This window comes from Tiliqua scincoides, chromosome 3 (genome assembly GCF_035046505.1).
Source record: "Tiliqua scincoides isolate rTilSci1 chromosome 3, rTilSci1.hap2, whole genome shotgun sequence".
Lineage (NCBI taxonomy): Eukaryota > Metazoa > Chordata > Lepidosauria > Squamata > Scincidae > Tiliqua > Tiliqua scincoides.
The window spans coordinates 59807660-59827258 of NC_089823.1; the positions used below are offsets into that span (position 1 = coordinate 59807660).

Below are 19599 nucleotides of genomic sequence, written 5' to 3' on the forward strand. Positions count from 1 at the left end.
AGAACGAGAGGAAAAAAACTTTTACTGTGGTTCCCCCCTCACATTCCAAGTTCAGACAATACACTTAAGTTTACTTATAAGAGCCTAAGCAAAAAAGATGACATATGAAGATAGGCATAAGAGCAGCAGAGTGGTCCAGCAGAACCAACGGATAGTGACAGGACACCCAGAAATTCCTTCAAATACCACAGAGGGAGAGGCAGAAACCAAACCCATTTTCCATTCACTGCTCAGACCTGTAGGTAACACTGCTCTTATTCTGTTCTTAAATTCCTTCAGCATGCACTAGTGTCTTTTTTGTTTATGCTATGAATTACTTTAACTATCAGTTGCTCCATAGGAAAAAAGTTTTAAAAACCACAATACAAGTAAGCTTACTTAGGGGAAAAAGGAGGAAAAGTTCATTAAGTTAATAAAAGGCTCTTACATTTAAACCTTGGGTGAACATTGCTTTATTGCACACAGCTGGGATGGTTGTCACCATTACCATTGAAAGCAATCTAGGTAGTGGAATGAACTCAGTTGTTTTGAAAGCATGGGAAACATCCGGCTGACTGTCATAGATCTGAAATGTAAAAACAAACAAATGTTTAAACAGTACTAACAAAGTCATGGAATTGGGAGCCAACTCATCCAGATCTACACAAAGAAGTTATTCTCTAACAGATTGTAATATATTAGAGCACTTAAATGTCCAATTTCACAGAAAACATGGGGTATTTGGGAGTTTACAGGCGAACAATAGATGTCATCCAGATTCATTAAAATAGAAATTAAAATTGGAGTAAAAATTGGAAGACCCAAAAAGTCATATTTAGTCTTAAAAGTGAACCAGAAGGACCACCCTACTCTTAAAAATGATTTAGAGATTACACCAGCTCAAGAGAGAACCAAGCTCCCATATTCTGCAGGCGGAGGTGATTTCCACCAGGAATAGGGCTCTCCTGGATAATCTAAGAACGGTGGTATGGTGAAAGACATGAAAACTTTATTCAGCTCCTCAGTAGGTAACCCTCAGACTGGTGGTAGCTTCAGGTTAGAGGTCCCAGAAGAGGGAATGTAAGGTACAGGTGATGGAGCAGTAAGGTCCTACCAAGAAAAACATTGCTAGAGTTGCTACTTGTCTTTTCAGGGTGTTTTGGTCATAGTTCTCTGTCTAGACCACTGGTTCTCAACCTGTAGTCTGTGAACCACAGATGGTCTGTGAGACCCTGAGCATTGGTCCACAAAGTCTCAGAAAAAAAAACAACCTTCAGTCACTTGCAGCATCTTGCCAAGCAAGCACACCCCTATGGACCACCAAAAAAGATGGAGAATGGATGGCCCGCAGCCGCAGGTAGCAACAAAAGCAGCAACTGGCAAATCTTCTCTATAAATAATAAATCTCTAATAAATTTTCCTCTAATTATTACAAATTGTATTTCATGTGTGCAGGGGGTGGGGGGGTTGCATATGGTCTACAATAGTTCCAATTCTTGCCTCAATGGTCCACGGGCTCCTAAAGGTTGGGAACCACTGGTCTAGACTCTGGACAACTAGTTCCCAAACTGTGAGCTATGGTTCCCCAGGGAGCCACAGAAACCAACCAGGGAGCAGCAGAGTCCTCCCAAAAAAATCCTCCACTTTATACAATGTACAAGATTGTAGTCAATGTACAAGCTGTGGTCAATGGCCCTGTAGGTCAAGAGAGCCACCAGTTGAAAAAGTTTGGGAACCACTGCTCTAGATCATCTTTTGAAGGCAGGATGGTTTTGATTGCAGTTTTACATTAACAATATGCTTTCTTCTGCACCAGCAAGAATGTGTCCACCAGGCAGGTTCCACAGACCATTGCACTAGCTTGGAATACCATGCTCCGCTGAACCAACTCGTTGCAATTAGTATGATCTCAGCCTGCTCTAACCTACTCTTCTGAAGTACTTTGGCCATAAGTGCTGTAGATGGAAAAGTAAATAGGAGACCTATCAACCATGGCACGGTGAGAGTTCAGTTTGCCTGACAGGGAGAGGAAGAAGAAGCTTGCAATTTGCTGGTGACACAAGTGACTGATCAAACTTGATGGAGGTGGTTTCAAAAACTTCTGGATGGAAACTCTACTTGGTTGACTTGAGAACCTGGCACAATGGAATGACTCACACTGTGGAGACAAGTAAACTCCAAAGCTGTCCTGCTGTTAAGGAAAGCAGATGGGATTTTGCCCCATTAAAGAAAAAGGGTGGCCCTGTTTCTAAGATATCAGTAGGGGACAATGGTGCATTCCATTCTGAACTCATTACCTTCTGAAAAGCCTGGGGTTAGGGAACTATGATCTGGCAAGACAAGAATTGGAAATACTTCTTATGCACCTGTGAGTTCAGCAAGAATAGAAGGTTTGTCAGGAGTACTGTGACTGGACAGCATGGTGACTCATACCTTAGAGCAGGGGTGGGCAAACTTTCAACTTTAGGGATCCTGGACCTTAAACAATTGTGTAAGCTGCACCTGCTGAAATTTCCTCTTCTATACAATTGTTAAAGGTCCAGGATCCCTAAAGTTGAAAGTTTGCCCATACCCTGCCTTAGAGGGAACACTGATCGGAAGCCCCTCTCTTATCTATCTGGAGTATCTTGAATGCTTTTTGAAACAGGTTTTCAAAATCTTGAGATTGAAAAAAAACACTTCACCACCATGCTGCGGATCCAATGATTGCATCTCCAAAGATATGCGAATCCATAACCCATAAACTATGTTAACCCATTGTTAACTTTTGTCCTGGGGCCAATAGCATTGTTGGGAGCAGTTTTTCTCAGGACCACAGCATGATGGGAAAAGGTTACACATCCTATCCTCACACATTGCAGTACTAATCCTGACCGGTGATCCGGTGATGGTTGCTAGGTAATTAAAGATAAAAGCCCAGAAATGTTGAAAAGGGTCATTTTCCCATACAGAAGTATGTTTCCCATAACCTTACCTTCCTCAGCAATTTGATATTGTCCAGCCAAGTTGATTTTAGCCTCGGAACAAAAGAATACTGGGACTCTTTGAAGTATCTGTTCAGTAAATCTGGACATACTTTGAAGATGTTGACCACAAGATCAGCAACCATCTCATCTTCTGCAGCAGTCTTTAAACTCAAGATAAAGCGCAAAAGCACCAAATTCCCTCCTCTAATAAAGAGAAATTTTGAAAGAATCATTGTTAATAATAATAATAATAATAATAATAATAATAATAATAATAATAATAATAATAATAATAAAAAAGGTATTTATATACCACCTTTCTTGGTCTTTACTCAAGACTTTATTCAGGGCGGTTTACATAGGCAGGCTATTTAAATCCCCGTAGGGATTTTTACAATTGAAAGAAGGTTCTATCTTTCAAGAACCACAACATTCAGATGTTTCTTTCTGACCTGGTTTCACATTCTGGCCTCCATCCTCCCACGCTCAGAGCAGATGGAATAACTCGGCTCAGCTTGTCAGCTGCTTCAAGGTTGCATGGTGCCGGTGGCCTCATTTGGTAATGTTATGGTAATGCCTGTTGGCTTACAATTATTAAAAAATAGCTAATGGTGACCAGTAGCCAAAAAGCTACCTCAATGGCTTGGGCAAGCCCACTGGGACTGGCTTTTTCCCCACTGAGACAAAGACACTCCCCTCCAAAACTGTATCACAAGATACTTTTCAAGTTTTTGTAAGCTTCAAGAAGAGCCTTGCCATACAACATGAGAGACTACTATTCAAGAAACATGAACAAACATAGCTCCCTTGAATAAACATAACATGGCTATAAGGTAAGCCCTGTGGGATCAGACTAAGGGTGCAATCCTAACCCCTTATGTCAGTGCTTTCCAGTGCTTTCCAGCACTGACATAGGGCAATGCAGCTCTGAGGTAAGGGAACAAACATTCCCTTACTTTGAGGAGATCTCCGTGAGTGACACCCAACTGCAGGATGCAGCACAAGTCCCATTGGCACCGCTATGCCAGTGCTGGAAAGCACCGACATAAGAGGTTAGGATTGTGCCCTAAAGGTCCATCTGCTCCAACATCCTGCTTCCTACAACAGCCAACCAGAGATCTCTGCAAAGTCCATAAGCAGGAGACAAAGGCAAAAGCCCTCACCTCCTATGACTCCTCAACAACTGGTATTCACAGTCATAACACCACGGAATTAAGCCGTACAGTTCTTTGAATCCAGACCAGTATTATAAATACTGTTCAGTTTGCTGTTGACAGAGAGAACCCAAAATGACTATTCTGATTGTGATTCAAGTTGTTGTATAGAAACAGCAGGACATCCCACCAATCAATTATGTCACAAAGTGGGTTTCTACACAAGTTATCATTCCTGAAATTTGCTGTCAAGTTCATAAACTGGCAATGTAATGGAATTTTAATCTGGGTTTAGATCGGGGGTGCCCAAACCCCGGCCCAGGGGCCACTTGCGGCCCTCGGGGGCTCCCAATCAGGCCCTCTGGGAGCCCCCAGCCTCCAATGAGCCTCTGGCCCTCCAGAAACTTGCTGAGGCCCATGCTGGCCCGATACAACTGTTCTCAGCATGAGGACGACCTCTCACCTAAGCTGTGGGACAAAGACTCCCTCCGCTACTTGCTGTTTCACATCTGCGATGCAGCAGTGGCAGAGAAGGAAAGGCTGGCCTTGCTTTGTGCAAGGCCTTTTATAGGCCTTGAGTTACTGCAAGACCTTCATTCATTCATATAAGTGCCATCTCTAATAAATTCAATTATTTAAATTTATTCAAATTTTAAATGTAAATTAATTATTTTTTTCCCTGGCCCCCAACACAGTGTCAGAGAGATGATGTGGCCTCCTGCCAAAATGTTTGGACACTCCTGGTTTAACTGAACAAAAGTTGACATAATGTGTATTTCTATTTCACTGCTGTTGCAAGAGACAGTTCTTGATGTTTATGAATTCTGCTGAGAATCTGACCCAGCAGAGGTAACAGACCACTCAGGTACTGCTAAAACTAGCCATGCTTAGAAAGACAGTCCCTCAACACCAAAGACTTTCAATAAAGTTTCCAATTGTACAACCACTACATTTAGGGTTAATCGTGCATTTTCACCTCTCTGGAACCCTCTTTTGCAGCTTTTCTCTGCAACCACAGACGACATACGGCTGAGAAGATTTGACTGCTAAACTGACTTCCCCATAGCATATGCAGGCCCACTGCCTGCATACATTAAAAAAAATCTATCAAAGAACAAAACATCACAGAAGCTTCACAAAACAGACTATCATATGATACCTACAGGTAGCATAGAGGAAAATTTGTAAATTCAGTCTATGGTTACAACAAAGTAGAGATTACTGGAGACTTGCAAAGCACACAAAAATAGCTTTGGCTTAATATGAAGACCACAGGTGTTTATTATGTTAAAAATGCATACCACACACCCCATACAATTCAGGACAGCTTGTCATACACTTTCAAAAACAAAAAGTGACACTGAACAAGCAAGGAGTCAAGAAAAACCACTAACACACTGCTCTAGACCAGGGGTACCCAAACCCCGGCCCTGGGACCACATGAAGCCCTCGAGGCCTCTCAATGCGACCGTCAGGGAGCCCCCAGTCTCCAATGAGATTCTGGCCTTCCAGAGATTTGTTGCAGCCCGCACTGGCCCGACACAACTGCTCTCAGTGTGAAGGCAACTGTTTGACCTCTTTGCGTGAGCTGTGGGATGAGGGCTTCCTCCACTGCTTGCTGTTTCATGTCTGTGATGCAGTAGTGGCAGCAAAGGAAAGGCCAGCCTTGCTTTGTGCAAGGCCTTTTATAGGCCTTGAGCTATTGCAAGACCTTCATTCATTCATATAAGTTCATGTTTAATATATTCATTTATGTAAACTTAAGTAAATTTATTCAAATTTTAAATGTAAATTAATTCTTTCTTTCCTCGGCCCCCTAAGCAGTGTCAGAGAGATGTTATGGCCCTCCTGCCAAAAACTTTGGACACCCCTGCTCTAGACTGAAATCCAAGGGAATGAAGGCAGGAAAGTGAAGATGGGAAGACAGTCAAACTGTCCACTGACAAACTCAGTGCAGAAAGGATTGGAATGGCGAGAGAGATGGACTATGGACAATCACAGATGGTGCCCCAACAGTCCAGCATTCACAGAAGACAAGACTGATAAAAATGCTTCAAATCAGCATCAAATGATTTAGTGATAAACCAAGTCAGAAAAAGAAAAATCAGATTTCAAGCAAAGGAAACACTTTTACCTGCCAGATGTGCCAAGACTTGGATCATAAAAGTTAATGCCATGTTTCAGAGAACAACAAAGGTCCATTAAAAAATTATGAACCAGTTCCCTTACTATGACTTTTCCTGCCTCTTCAGGATCCACAGCATCCTGTACAGAACAGAAAAAGCATAAAATTAAGGTTTATGTATTCCATACACTAGTAATATGGATCAGCATGTGAGATCCTGCACATTCCATCTACTAGGGAGGTAAAATAAGAACTTAAAAAGAGCCTTGCTATTTCAGGCCAATACAGACAGCTTTTTTTGAGTAATAACAGAGGAAAACACAGTTTTAGTCTGTTTGGAATCACAGAAAAAGAGTAGAGAGAACTGCTATACCTTGACATCTTCAGTGCTGACATCAGTGATCCCATTCCAACGGTAGAGTGAAGCAATATGGTTCAATACTTCTACAGTAAAAAACCGTACTTTCTGGGTCTTGGTGATATTTTTGTTGTGAACCACCTAGAATCAGTACAAAACAAAACTCCAATTTCAAGTGTAAAACATTTTTTAAAAATGGTGTGCATCTAACACAAGAGGGATCAGAAATTACTTTAGGGCTTCCTAAAGCAGTCAAGGCAAACCAACGCATCTCTAGGGATGTGATGGACCAGGTAACACATGGTCAAGGGACATAGAGACCACAGAGTCTGAATGTACTCAGCCAGCTAAATGTGGTTATTCAATTACAAGTTAAACTGGCTCCAGTAAAAAGTAACCAGATGTCTTTTAAAACAGGGCATCCAGAAATCAGGTACAGGCCTACCCCCGTATTCGTGGAGCCAGAATCCTCAGTTTCAACAGTTCCACGGATACCAAGGGACCACTTTCAAAACATTAGGAAAGTAAAGAAAAAAGACAAAAATAGCTTTGCCTACCACTGCGCAGCAAAACCACTGCATTTTGAGGTCTCCAGGCAGTCTTCTGAGCTGCCTGCAGCTTCTTCCTCGTTGCACGGAGGCTCCTGGTCATGCAGAGGCATCATGATACATCCTGAGGTGACCTTGGGCAAAGGGAGGAGCCTCCATGCAACCAAGAAGAAACTGCAGGCAGCAGAGAAGACTCCCTGGAGCTCTCAAAATGCAGTGGTTTCACTGTGCAGCAGTAGGCAAAGCTATTTTTGGCTTTTTTCTTTACTTTCTCAATGTTTTTAAAGTGTGACCCTGGTATCTGCGGATTTGTGGTATCTGTAGGGAGCGGGGGGGAGGTCCAGATTGGAACTCCCACTGATATGAAGGCACACCTGTATTTATGAAAAGAACATCACATGTATATTAACATTTCATTTAAACTGATTTAAGTTTCACATATAAACACTTGTAAATTACTACAGTTGCTTAAAAAAATGAATTAAATAAAAGTTCTAGCCCTAGCTATCCCAATGCTTATGTGTGTACTGAAAATGTCAACAAAAGTAAAAAACAAATCCATTATTTAATTTGTTTAAGGCTACTTATAAAGGATCTGAAGAAAAGATTTTCATAAAGTAAGGTCATACTTTTCATAAAGTAAGGTCATAAATATAGTGACACAACTGTAAGAGACTAGCATAGTCACTAGAATTTGACTTCCAATAACAGGGCATCATTATGCCATTAGTGCATCTCCCATACAATATTTCACAAAAAGTAAAACAGTTACGTCTTCACATCCCTCACAAAAACCAAATCATTCAGTTCAATAAAGTACAATGCTCAGATCAGAAACCCGTAGCTTTACTTGAAGGTAGTTTAGGCACTTCAAGACAAAACTTAGTACAGAACAGCAGAATAAACACAATCAGAGAACAAACCGTAACACAGAAAGCAAAATACAAAAATATGTCTGTCTGCAATCCAACATAACCCTTGTAATCATGGAAAATAAGGCATTCATTAACAAAATTCTTCCAAAATTAAAAATAGCTCATAGCTTTCATAAGAATCAACATCTGCTTTTATTGTGCTACACTGATTCTGATGTCTATTGTGCTGTTGTGCTACACTGATGTTAGCATACTAATAATACATATGTGCATTGGTAGGTCTGCTAATATCAATGGCAACACATCCATGCAATGCTTACATGATGCTATAAATTGAGATTCCAGTGGCATAGCAATAAATTGCCCCATTTTTTAAAAAAAGTCAAAAGCTTCAGAAAGTCTTAAGTTAAGCCACAAGCATTCACTTATTTCTACACTCAGAGACATCATAATCTACTGATCCTGATATCATTTCTATATCACCCACATTATGCAAAGGATATTTGTAAGCATATTTAAAGCTTCATAACTTGCTTTGAAACTTTGTTTTTGATTTGTTTGTTTTGTTGTCTAAAACTACATGAAGCATAATTCCAGCTCTTTGACAATTTAATAATCAAACAAAAAGCCCGTAACAGAAATGCTGACATGCCCTAAACTGCAGGGAAACTTTACAGCAACCTGTAACTAAAAAGTCTTTCAAAAACCACAGCAAAACTATTTTTAGCATTTAAAGACGATATTAAGGGCAAAACTGTTTTAAGAATATACCTTAGTTGACAATGTGGAAAGCAGGAGGCTAATAGTTGAAATTCTATCTTCCTTTAACCCAGTCCTAAAAATATCTGGAATGAAATCTACAAAAAAAAAAAAAAGTAAAGGCTTGCAACCACCATTTGAAGACAACAAGCATTTTAAAAATGAAATGAGTTTCCTAAAGTATTGTCACTGGTATGTAAGAGCTGTATTACTGAGTGAACCTAAAATGACTAGTTTCACAACAAGCAGTGAACACATACCACAGCATAGTAAAATTAAGCTTAAGAACTTATTTTATTATGAAATATAGTACCTACAATTGGGGTAAATAACTGGTAGCTCAGGGTCTCAACCTGGCAAAGAGCTCCACTTACGCACTCAACTATTTTCTTGAGCCAGCAAACAGGCAAAAGGCTCTTTAACCTTGTCTTCCCAAAATGAATAGCTCTTCCTCATTATATAACTCAAGTTGTCACTGAGAAAGAAGAAAAGGGTTCTTCAATCCCCATCTCCCTCCCCTTCTACTATGTAAACAGCCACAGGGGCTTTGGCAATGTTCCCTCCATTATGGATGTCAATTGTAGACTCCCCTGCATGAGACAAAACACAGACAGTGAGAGCAAACGCAACTCCATGCCACAGCCTCTGTTACTGTTCACAGTGAAGAGTTAAAGAATAGCCCTTTACCTTCTGCAAAAGTGAATCACAGAGAGGAAGCAATGCTGCCAGCTCTTCAGACCTTGCTCAACTAAAATATGATGCCCATTAAAACTTAGTTGTTGACCAGGGAGCCATAGCTAGAATTAACTGGTAGGCAGACACTGAAATCAATAGAACTTAAATGTGTATAACTTTGCACATCAATACAGTTTAACAGCACAACCATACACTTATCTACTCAGAAATTCATTGAGATTTACTGATGCTCCTTGGAACGTGTGTGCTTGTGTGTGTACAGCCCTAGAATCTAATCAAAATGCCAGAGACAAAAGGTAACGCTCCATCAACTTTTATAAGTGGAGACTAATGACCGGAACAGTACAGGCATGCCCCGGTATCTGGAACCCCCCTTACTGTTAATTAAAACTGCAGATAATTAGTGATGCCCCACACACACACCCCTGCAAGCCTTTCCTGGAGGCAAGGGGAGCTCTGCTTCCCTCACCTCCGGAGCGTCTTCTGAGCCCACAGCCTATGCCAGGCTCAGAACGACTGCGGTAGCAAAAAAAAGCTACTTCCAGTTTTTCGTGAAAACCAGAAGTGACTTTTTAATGTCAGTTTCCTCGGGCCTCCCTATGCCTCACAAGGCATTAAAAACATCACTTCCTGTTTTCACAAAAAACTGGAAGTAGCTTTTTTTGTTACGTACAGTCATTCTGAGCCCAGAGGCTCCCCTCACCTATGAAGGGGGTGTGCAGGGGGGAGACACGGGGACCGCAATTAACTGAAACCATGGATATGGGATCCACAGATACCAAGGACCCCTGTAGTTAGAAAAGAAAGGGAAAGAACCGTGTTATGATATCAAATAGGGATGCATTTATTTATTAAATACATTATTATCCCACTTTCCCCCACTTATGTGGGCACCCAAGGTAGCCAACAATAAGACATATTCTGAAACTTCTTAAAAGTTTTTTTTAATTTGCTTTTTATTGCTCTCACACTATGACTTTATGTGCACTGATGGTTTTGTTTTATGTATTTATTAATACATAAATAATAATAAAAATTATTTTAAAATATTTATTTTAAATAAAAATCATCCTCAAAACAGAAGTGGACATATAAAAACAGAGCAGTGAAAAAATGATAAAAATTGAGTCTTTAAATCCTAGTAAAGGCAGCAGTAAGACCAACAAACAGTAAAATATTCACACAATAAGCAGAAGCAAGACCAGAGTCTCATGTTTTATCTAAGTTAGAAAGGGGAAAAGAAAGAATTGGGGATAAGACAGAGGGACCCCAGTAGAAAAGCACCTCTTTACCCTTTCAACCTCCTTCCTTATTGCGCTCTCTTTTTCTCCTTTCTCCTCCTCACATGCTTTCTGTCCATTTTCCTTCTCACCACCACCACCTCTATCTCCACCAGGAACTAGGAAGATGACAGTATCTTCCAGAGGATTCTTTTCTTCTGAGCTACAGCAACTAACTTCTTCCTTTATTCCTGAGCTATCTGAAAGTCACTTCCTCCTCACAATCGCAGAAGAGAAGACAGTGGTAAGAAGGCAGCCATGGACCAATCCAATCATGGTGAGCTATAGATTCTTGGACTGGGCAGAGGGCAGAAAGCATTGCCTTGCCTCCAGAACTTTGCCTACCTTCTGGCACCCCACTGTTCTCCTCAGGACAACCAATGGGGAGAGAGAGAACTGGATTCGGCAACAATGCACCAAGTAAATACTGTCTCTGGGACCAGCCATGCCCAAGGTTTACTTTGGAGACAGAGAACAAAGCCTCCCTTCAACTTTGAAGTGATAGTAGCGTGAATACAAAATTGAGTAGATGAGAAATATTGGCCAGATCTGAAAGTTTTGGGGCTGTGCTGTGGAGATCTGCTCCAGTGGGATGACAGAAATGTGTAAAAGCAGCCCATGCCCAGTGCTGGCTGAGAAGCACAAATATCAATTCTGATCACTTACTATTTTTCCACAAAGGTATGTTTTATGAAATATTATACCATCTGTCCTTCTATTCAGGCTCCTGGATGGGCATCCACTTTGCTAATAGAAAAGTATTTAGGATGTCAAGTCACAACATTTGTAAAATACCTTTTAACTCCAGAGTGTGTACAACAATCGTGTTGTCACCAGCAATTAAAAAGGAGAGAGCATATTGGATGTAGGCCATACGGACATCAGGCTTGCCCTAAACAAAACATTACAGCACACTCAGCTTATAAGTTAAACATGAATGCCAATTAATTATAATAGCAAAATGCAGTACTAAATACAAACAATTTAAAGCACCTAACATTAACCCGTGAAACTATTATTATTAAAGGTTAGTTGGATCTCCAGATTCACAACTCGGCAATATCTTAGTAGTCAACACTCAGTTTTGGACACCAGCTTTACACTGAACACCAGCGAAAACCATCACTTTGCACTCACTGGGACTCAGTGGTATAGTGGGGGTGCAGAGGGCAGCAGTTTCACCGGATATCCAGCTTTAGGGGGGCTACAAGCTGAACTTGACTCTAGTGACCAAAATTGTGAAAATCTTGGTATATATTGGTATGACAACCAGATAAGGAGCTACTCCGTCCTCAATAGAATAATACCATCTTGTTATATATCATTGAAGAGGTAATTTAATGCTGAATGCAATGAAACAAACTATATTGGAATATCTGTATTATATCAAAAGTTAAGGCCAATTAACCAGAAAACACAACTGCCTTATGGAACAAAAAGTGGATTTTCTTAACTCAAAACCAACCTATGAGATTGATTATTCTGAGAGCCAATGCATAATAACATGTTATTATGTTATTGCAATGTTATCATGATACAGCATGAAACCAATAAGGTGTTGATATGAGTCAGCTCTCATTTCCATGTATCATGATACAGTAACCCATGCTAACTGGGTAAAGAGGCACTTTTTCAAGTGGTGCTCCTCTTATATTTAGCAAAGGGAGAATAACAATCCTTCTTCATCCCAGCAGTGTCTCAAACCAATCAGGGGCACACTTTTTATTTATTTACTTAATTAAATTTGATTTTGTCTGGGGGGGGCTACAAATCTTCTTTGACCCCAGGTAGTAGATAGATGCCTTAGCTACGCCACTGACTGGGGGTAGGCCGCAGAGAAAGTGGGTGGTGAGCTGCTGGGGGGAGGAGGTGGGTTCCTCCCAATTTTCACTTTTTAAAAAGCCCAGGTGTGATGTCACTTCTGGCTGTGACATCACTTCCGGGGCAACATTTTGAACTTGGCACCAGGTTACATGATCATTAGCTACGCCACTACTGGGACTTATTTCCTCTTACCTTATAATCTCTCTTCTTTACTAAACTAGGCAAGAATTTATTGTTGAAATCAAAGTGACTGTAGATATCCCTTGCAGCATCTGGTCCTTGAGTCACCATTGCCGATAGTAATGTGAGGCACAAACGTGACATTCTGTACAAATAGGAGAGATGAGGGCATTATTAATACATAGGCAAACAAACCGACAGAAAAAATGAAGTGAGGACTGACATCTTTGACACAAAACTTACAGCAGGCACATCCCATAATCAGTCCAAACATAAGCGACTGACCATTCAACACACAATCCATCCCCTTTGTGTAGAGAGGGTTGCATGAGTAAAGAATGATACTAAAAAGCAAACCTAAGTATAGCCGGGGGCAGAGAAGGAGAATGAAAGAAAATTTGGACTCTTTCTTTATAGAATTCTAATGACTACTTATTTGTGTGTGTTGGCATCCTTCAGTCTCGGAAGACTATGGTGTCACGCTCTGAATGGTAGTTCTGGAACAGAGTGTCCTCTCCAGTGCGCGAAGCCTGGGTAAAGTAGGTATGGAGGATAGGCTGTTACCCATGCAGCAAATCCCCCCTCTCCATGTCGCTGAAATGGTCCAATGGAAAGGCAGAGGCCAATACGGTTGTTTCCAGTGGCGTCGCAGGAGTTGCCAGAACATGACTGTGTTCAGCCATGAAATGCCTCAGGGACTCCGGCTCCGGATTTTGCCTCAAGGTTGACTCCTGAAGCCTTTTCCATAACTGGATGTAGACACAAGGCAGTGGAAGTTTGGGATCAGAGTTTTCCTTCTCTCAGATGAGCTGCCTTCCCAGGCTATCGAGTCCCATCTACCCAGTGGCTGTTTAGTCGCCTCTTACGACAAGTACAGCCAAACTGAGGGCCTATTCTTATCCCCAGCCCCCAGGGGGATAAGAAGAACCATGTTTCAGCCATGAGAACAGCTGTACGGGGGCCCGGCGATGGCGGCAAACCCGTAGTAGTTACTGGCCGCCATCTTGGCGTCTTCACAGACTACTTATTTACAAAGTGCATAATCTGCTTAACAATCAAAAAGAATCTTAACAGCAGAGGTATCTTACTTACAAGGAATTTAAGAGCTAGTGAAGAGCAGCCCAAGCCTACCTGCTTTAACTATAAACTTCCCTAATATCAATCTATCTATAATATAGGACAGCCATTTTCAACTACTGTGCTGTGGCACATGGTGTGCCATGGATGGTCGGCAGGTGTGCTGCAGGAGTTTGGGGAGGGTCATTTACTAGTAGGGCTATTGGGGGGGGGGGTTTGAGCCCTCTGCCAGGAGCATGGTGGGTTTGAGCCCTCTGCCAGGAACATGGTGTGCCTTGTCAATGGTCAAAATACTGATGATGTGCCTTGGCAATTCTGGCACCTTGTCAGTGTGCTATGAGGTGAAAAAGGTTGAAAATAGCTGATATAGGATAATGAGAATCTACCTGACAGGGTTATTGTAAAGATTGTTGCTATGGAATTATGTTGAACATTCTAAAAGTACTATATAAATTATTATTAAGCTTTTTCTAAAATTTGCTACCCATACTAAAAAAAAAAGTATTACTATTACTTATTGATAGCCAGTTAAAGCAAATGCCTAAATAAGCACTACTCCCAGGGGCAACAAACTATGCAAGATAAACAGGGTTCTGGTTAACAAGGAATGGGAGTGTTTGGGGGAACACATTGGCAGCAAACAGTGTGTACCATTCCAATGTCTGTTTGCAGGACCAAACAAGTCTGATGGAAACTTTGCTTCATTTGACTCATATTAATTCCAGTCAACACCAAGGTTGTGCTCTTAGTGCTCAGTGAACTTACCTGTGATTTTCAGAATACAGAGCAGCATAAATTAATTTCATATAGCTACTGATCAACTTCTTTACTATGTTCATCCCCACAACACGAAAATGGGACAGATCACTTGCTGTTCGCAGTAAAATATTTTCTAGAGCTTGAAAGATTAGCAATACCTACAAGATTAAAATATTTTATTATACTTTTTTTAAAAACAAATAGAATGAACAGCGAATGTTACTAAAGGAACTTGAGGAGCATTGGTCAAAGTATTACACTGCAACAAGAAAGGAATCTTGTAATTTAAAAATATACCGTAGATCAGGGGTCTCCAAACTTTTTGGCCAGAGGGCCGCATCAAATATCTGGCGTGGTGTGGAAGAACGGAAAAACAATTTAAATATAAAATTTAAATAAATAAATTAGAGATGGAACTTACATGAGTGAATAAATGAATGAATGGGCTCATTCATTCAACCTCTCTGGCCCTCAGAACACCCTCCAGACATAATCAGAGCACAGTTCTGGTCATATTCAGTTGAGTGGGAGCTTTGCTCCACTGGATCCAAAACCTCCATGTTGGGCTCCTTGCCCAACATGGAGGCTTTTATCTCACCGCCAACCTTTTTATTGGCAGTGAACTGAGTAGCCCCACTCCCTTTATCCTGGGGAAGGGGACATAAGTTCCCTTCTCTTGAGGTGCCGTCCGCAGCTGCCTTGGGCATGCACAATGCGGTGGCAACCATTTTCAGTGCTGCCGCAGCCTTGCAACCCAAGCAGCTCAGGACTGGGCTCTCACTCCCCCCCCCCTTTCAAAAATTCACATAAATGGCAGAGGTACAGAAAGGGGGCGCATTGCTCTTCACTAACAACACACAGACAATATGCACAGATCAAGAAAGTGCAGCAACCATATCATAAATGACAGCCATAGGTGAAATTGGTACAATTTATGAATTGCATCTTTCTAGCATATCCATAGCTGGAAAGATGCAACAAACGCATACTCTCGAAAGACAATTGGGCAAAAATGTGGATAAAAACTGTAGGAGGCCTATGGGTAACAAACATCCTATAGGATTAAATTAGCCAACTATTTCACAGTCTCATTGTGAGAAAAAAAAATAAGGCCTTCAAGTGCTTTAGACCAGTAGTGCTATGACAACACTAATCAATACATGCTATTTCAATATTCCCAAGGTTCCAGGTGAATTTTTGTTCTCTACCGCTGCTTTTTTATTGCAAAGTATGTTTATTAACCAAATAAATTGACAAAGTGCAGTTTTTTTTGTAGAATGACAAAAGTAATAACAAAAATATTTACCTCATTTTCAGGTCGTCTTTCACCATCCAGAAGTTTCAAGATTTCTGCACACTCAACTGAAACTTTTATGTAACCCTCTACAACATCATATTGTTCCTCTGACGGCAGCAATTTAGCTATGGATATGAAAGTTTCCAAAGCTGGAATTAAAACAAAAACAAAAACATTTATCCAAAGTATGCCTTTGGATGGTTGGCAAACCAATTTAAGCTATGGTTGGCTAACCAACTAGTTACCTTATTAAACAGGTTTTATTCAGTAACTGATAAATATTTCTATGCCCAAGCACCCTGGGTCTCCTCGGGAGCAGGGGTCTCCTTAAGAGCAAGGGAGTCAAATAAGTATGGCCAGGATCTATCCCCCATGCAAGGGGTCACCTGGGGAGTAGGGCAAGGGGTGACATGGCCAGAAGGGGTGGAGCCAGCTGCTAGGTTCATAAGGAGCTCAGTCACCGTGGGAAGAGGTCACTCCTTCCTGGGCTCTGGCTTTGGGAGGATGGCAAAGGGAAGCAACCCAGGTACTTGCCCTAGACTTTTATCTGACTTTGAAAGGGTTGGAAAGGCCCCTAGACAGGGTGATCCCTGGGGGAGAGCTGGCCCCAAAGAGGAAGACCCCAGAAACTGGGCATGCAAAGGATGTTCTGGGGAGTCTTCTGCCAGGCTCCTGACAACCCGAGGGAGGCCTGGGGAACCCAAGGGAAACGACAACCAGCTTCTTGGACCAGCGAGGCTTGCCATCAGCAGCAAACAGCCACATCACCAGCCAAGGCAACAGACCAGAACCAGGGTACAGAGACCCTGAAGTTCAGCCGCTACTCTGTCTGACACCTCTGCCCGACAACATCTCTCGGGGGGGGGGGCAGTAGTCCTCCAGTTCTGGACCCCTCAGCCGGAAGACGCTGCAAAGGGGAGGGAACCCAGCATATTCTGGCTTACAAAGACTGAGGCACTACTTGTGCTGAGGATTAATACCCGGAGTCTTGTGAAGCAACAAGATTCTGATGAGTGTGAAATCCATAACTAGAATAAACCATGTTCGTAGACCAATTTTACTGGCTCCTTGCCTCCTTACTTGTCGGGGTAAGTCAGCCGCCACCTATACTAGCTCCTCAGAAGTTTCACCCCTTGGCCCCACCCAGGTGATGGATGTGACAGTCCCATTTTATAAGCCACCCACTTTGTCTTAAGCTAAGCTGAGATTTGAGCCTGTATTCAAGTTCAACACTTGGCTACTGAATCCTGCACTGCTCTCATTAACACCATAACTATACAACCTCTGAGAAGTATAGCATGAACAGAACACAAACACAGATGGACAATCAAACGTCACAACACCAACAAAGAAGGAAGCATATGTGGATAGTGTATTAGAAATAACGCAGGCACATGACTTGCGTGTATACATCCTGTATATACAAACATCACCACCACTATTTGAATGAATTGTTCAAATACACCTGGAATAACTCACAGCCCAATCCTATCCACACTTTCTTGGGAGTAAGTCTGATGGGACTTACTTCTGAGTAGACATGCATAGGATTGGGCTATAAGGGCCCAATCCTATCCAACTTGCCAGCACTGATAAAGCCATGCCAATGTGATTGCACTGCATCCTGTGGTGGGAGAGCAGTCATGGATACCTACTTAAGTTAAGGGAATGTTTGTTCCTTTATTGTGAGGCTGCATTGGTGCTGGACAGTTGGTTAGGATTGGGCATCCATCCCAAACATGTCAGTTACCTACCTTGGGTCCTGGCTAATCTTAATAACTGTTTGGTCATCCCCAACCATGTGATTCTATTGCACTGCATAAGCAATAACTCCCCTTCATACTTTGCATTAACTAAACGAACAAGTAAATCAGTGTTTCTCAAACACTGGTATGGGTATCACCAGTGATATTTGAGGTGGTGTCTGGTGGTCCTCGAAGGACCACTGCCACCCAGCAGCAAGACCAAGAACAATGAACAGAATAGAACAGGGGTGTCCAAAGTTTTTGGCTGGAGGGCACATCATCTCTCTGACACTGTGTCGGGGGCTGGGGGAAAAAAAGAATTAATTTACATTTAAAATTTGAATAAATTTGCATAAGTTTACATAAATGAATATATTAAAGATGAACTTATATGAATGAATGAAGGTCTTGCAATAGCTCAAGGCCTATAAAAGGCCTTTCACAAAGCAAGGCTGACCTTTCCTTTGCTGCCTCTGCTGCATCACAGACATGAAACAGCAAGCAGTGGAGGGAGCCCTCATCCCACAGCTCACGCGAGAGGTCAAACAGTCACCTTCCCGCTGAGAGCAGTTGTGTCGGGCCAGTGCGGGCTCCAACGAATCTCTGGAAGGCCACAGGCTCATTGGAGACTGGGGGCTCCCTGAGGGCCGCATTTAGAAGCCTCGAGGGCTGCATGTGGCCCCAGGGCCGGGGTTTGGGCACCCCTGGAATAGAACAATGAATAGAACAATGAATACAATGAATAGAGGTAAGAGGCTCGGCTCAGCAGGCAGAGTTCCAAAGCATGCTCTTCCACACTCTAAAAAGCCTCCTGTCCACCCTGCGCCTCTTACTGGTATTTGCACATCGCATCTGGTGTCCAACCCATGGCAACAATGTCATCACCAATAACTTCTTCCAGGTGGTACTTCCAATAGGTGGACCATGTGAAGTGGTACAGTGGGGGGATAAATGTTGAGAAACACTACTGAAAATTATTATCGAATACATTACAACAGTCCGAATCTAGAATGACCACCCCAATCTGTAAAAGGATTCGTAAACATAGGTGCAGCATAGATCCTCTTTGGAGGTATGCTCTGATGGAGGAATAAGAGCCTCTTCTGGAACTGAGTACAACCAGTGGGTAAAGTTCATTGCAGGGTACCTTAAGTAAGGAGCAATATAAAGTGGGGGGGGGAGAGTAGATGACGCGCCACAAATCAGCAAAGCAGGTACACACACACACAAGCCATGTGCTCGAACTGTTTCAAAGCAGGGTTCCCAGACAATGTGCAACAAAATTGTTGGGCCAAACAGTATAGTGCCCGCAGAGGGGGTAGAAGAGCAGTCAGCCCAATTTTATGCATGTCTACTCAAAGTAAGTCCCATTAGATTCAATGGGGCTTACTCCCAGGTAAGTGTGGATAGGGCTGCAGTCTGACAGCCCACTCCTATGCATGTTCACTCAGAAGGAAGTCCCATTAGAGGCAGTGGGGCCTCCTCACAGGGAAGTGTGGATGAGATGGGCTGCGGCTACGATGCCGGGGTCAGCAAGCGGGAAGGGAAGGGAAGGGAGGCAGGCACGTGGAGGCGGCGCAGCAGCTGCATCCCGAGTGCGGCTGGCTCGCTGGCGCTCTCACCCTTCACGGCGGCGCCGGGGTCGCGGAGCCTGGCCTTGAACTGGGCGCCGGTGAGCTCCGCCGTCGCTTCCTGCGTGCCGCGGGCCCGCTTGGGCTGCGGCTGATCCTGCCGCTTGGCCGCAGCCGGGCCTTTGCGCTTGGCGCCCATGCCGGTCCCAGCAACGTGGGCCGGGCTGCCTCCACGCCCGGAAGCTGTGCGCTCGCCGCTCCCCCTGCGGAAACTGCCGCCGCCGCTCTGGGTTCCGAGGGGAGCCGCGGAGCCCCGCGTGAGCGCCGGGCTGGACTGCGGCGCCGACGCCCGGCCCAGCAGAAGCGCCTGGAGGCCACGGTCCTGTCCACACTTTCCTGGGAGGAA

The 19599-nt window shown here is 42.9% G+C and overlaps 1 protein-coding gene across 1 annotated transcript in view; it reads right to left on the bottom strand.

The window, feature by feature from the left end:
• The window catches only part of URB1 (URB1 ribosome biogenesis homolog), a 72514-nt gene extending 53122 nt beyond the window's left edge, over positions 1-19392 (bottom strand). Inside the window, exons 1-10 of the mRNA XM_066619827.1 lie at positions 19245-19392; positions 15887-16026; positions 14587-14738; positions 12757-12889; positions 11536-11632; positions 8777-8862; positions 6598-6723; positions 6234-6364; positions 2954-3149; positions 428-565 (exon numbers count right to left, since the gene is read on the bottom strand). Of these exons, the coding sequence (XP_066475924.1) occupies positions 428-565; positions 2954-3149; positions 6234-6364; positions 6598-6723; positions 8777-8862; positions 11536-11632; positions 12757-12889; positions 14587-14738; positions 15887-16026; positions 19245-19392 (1347 nt within the window). The remainder of the gene's footprint in view (positions 1-427; positions 566-2953; positions 3150-6233; positions 6365-6597; positions 6724-8776; positions 8863-11535; positions 11633-12756; positions 12890-14586; positions 14739-15886; positions 16027-19244) is intronic.
• Positions 19393-19599: the final 207 nt, after the last annotated feature.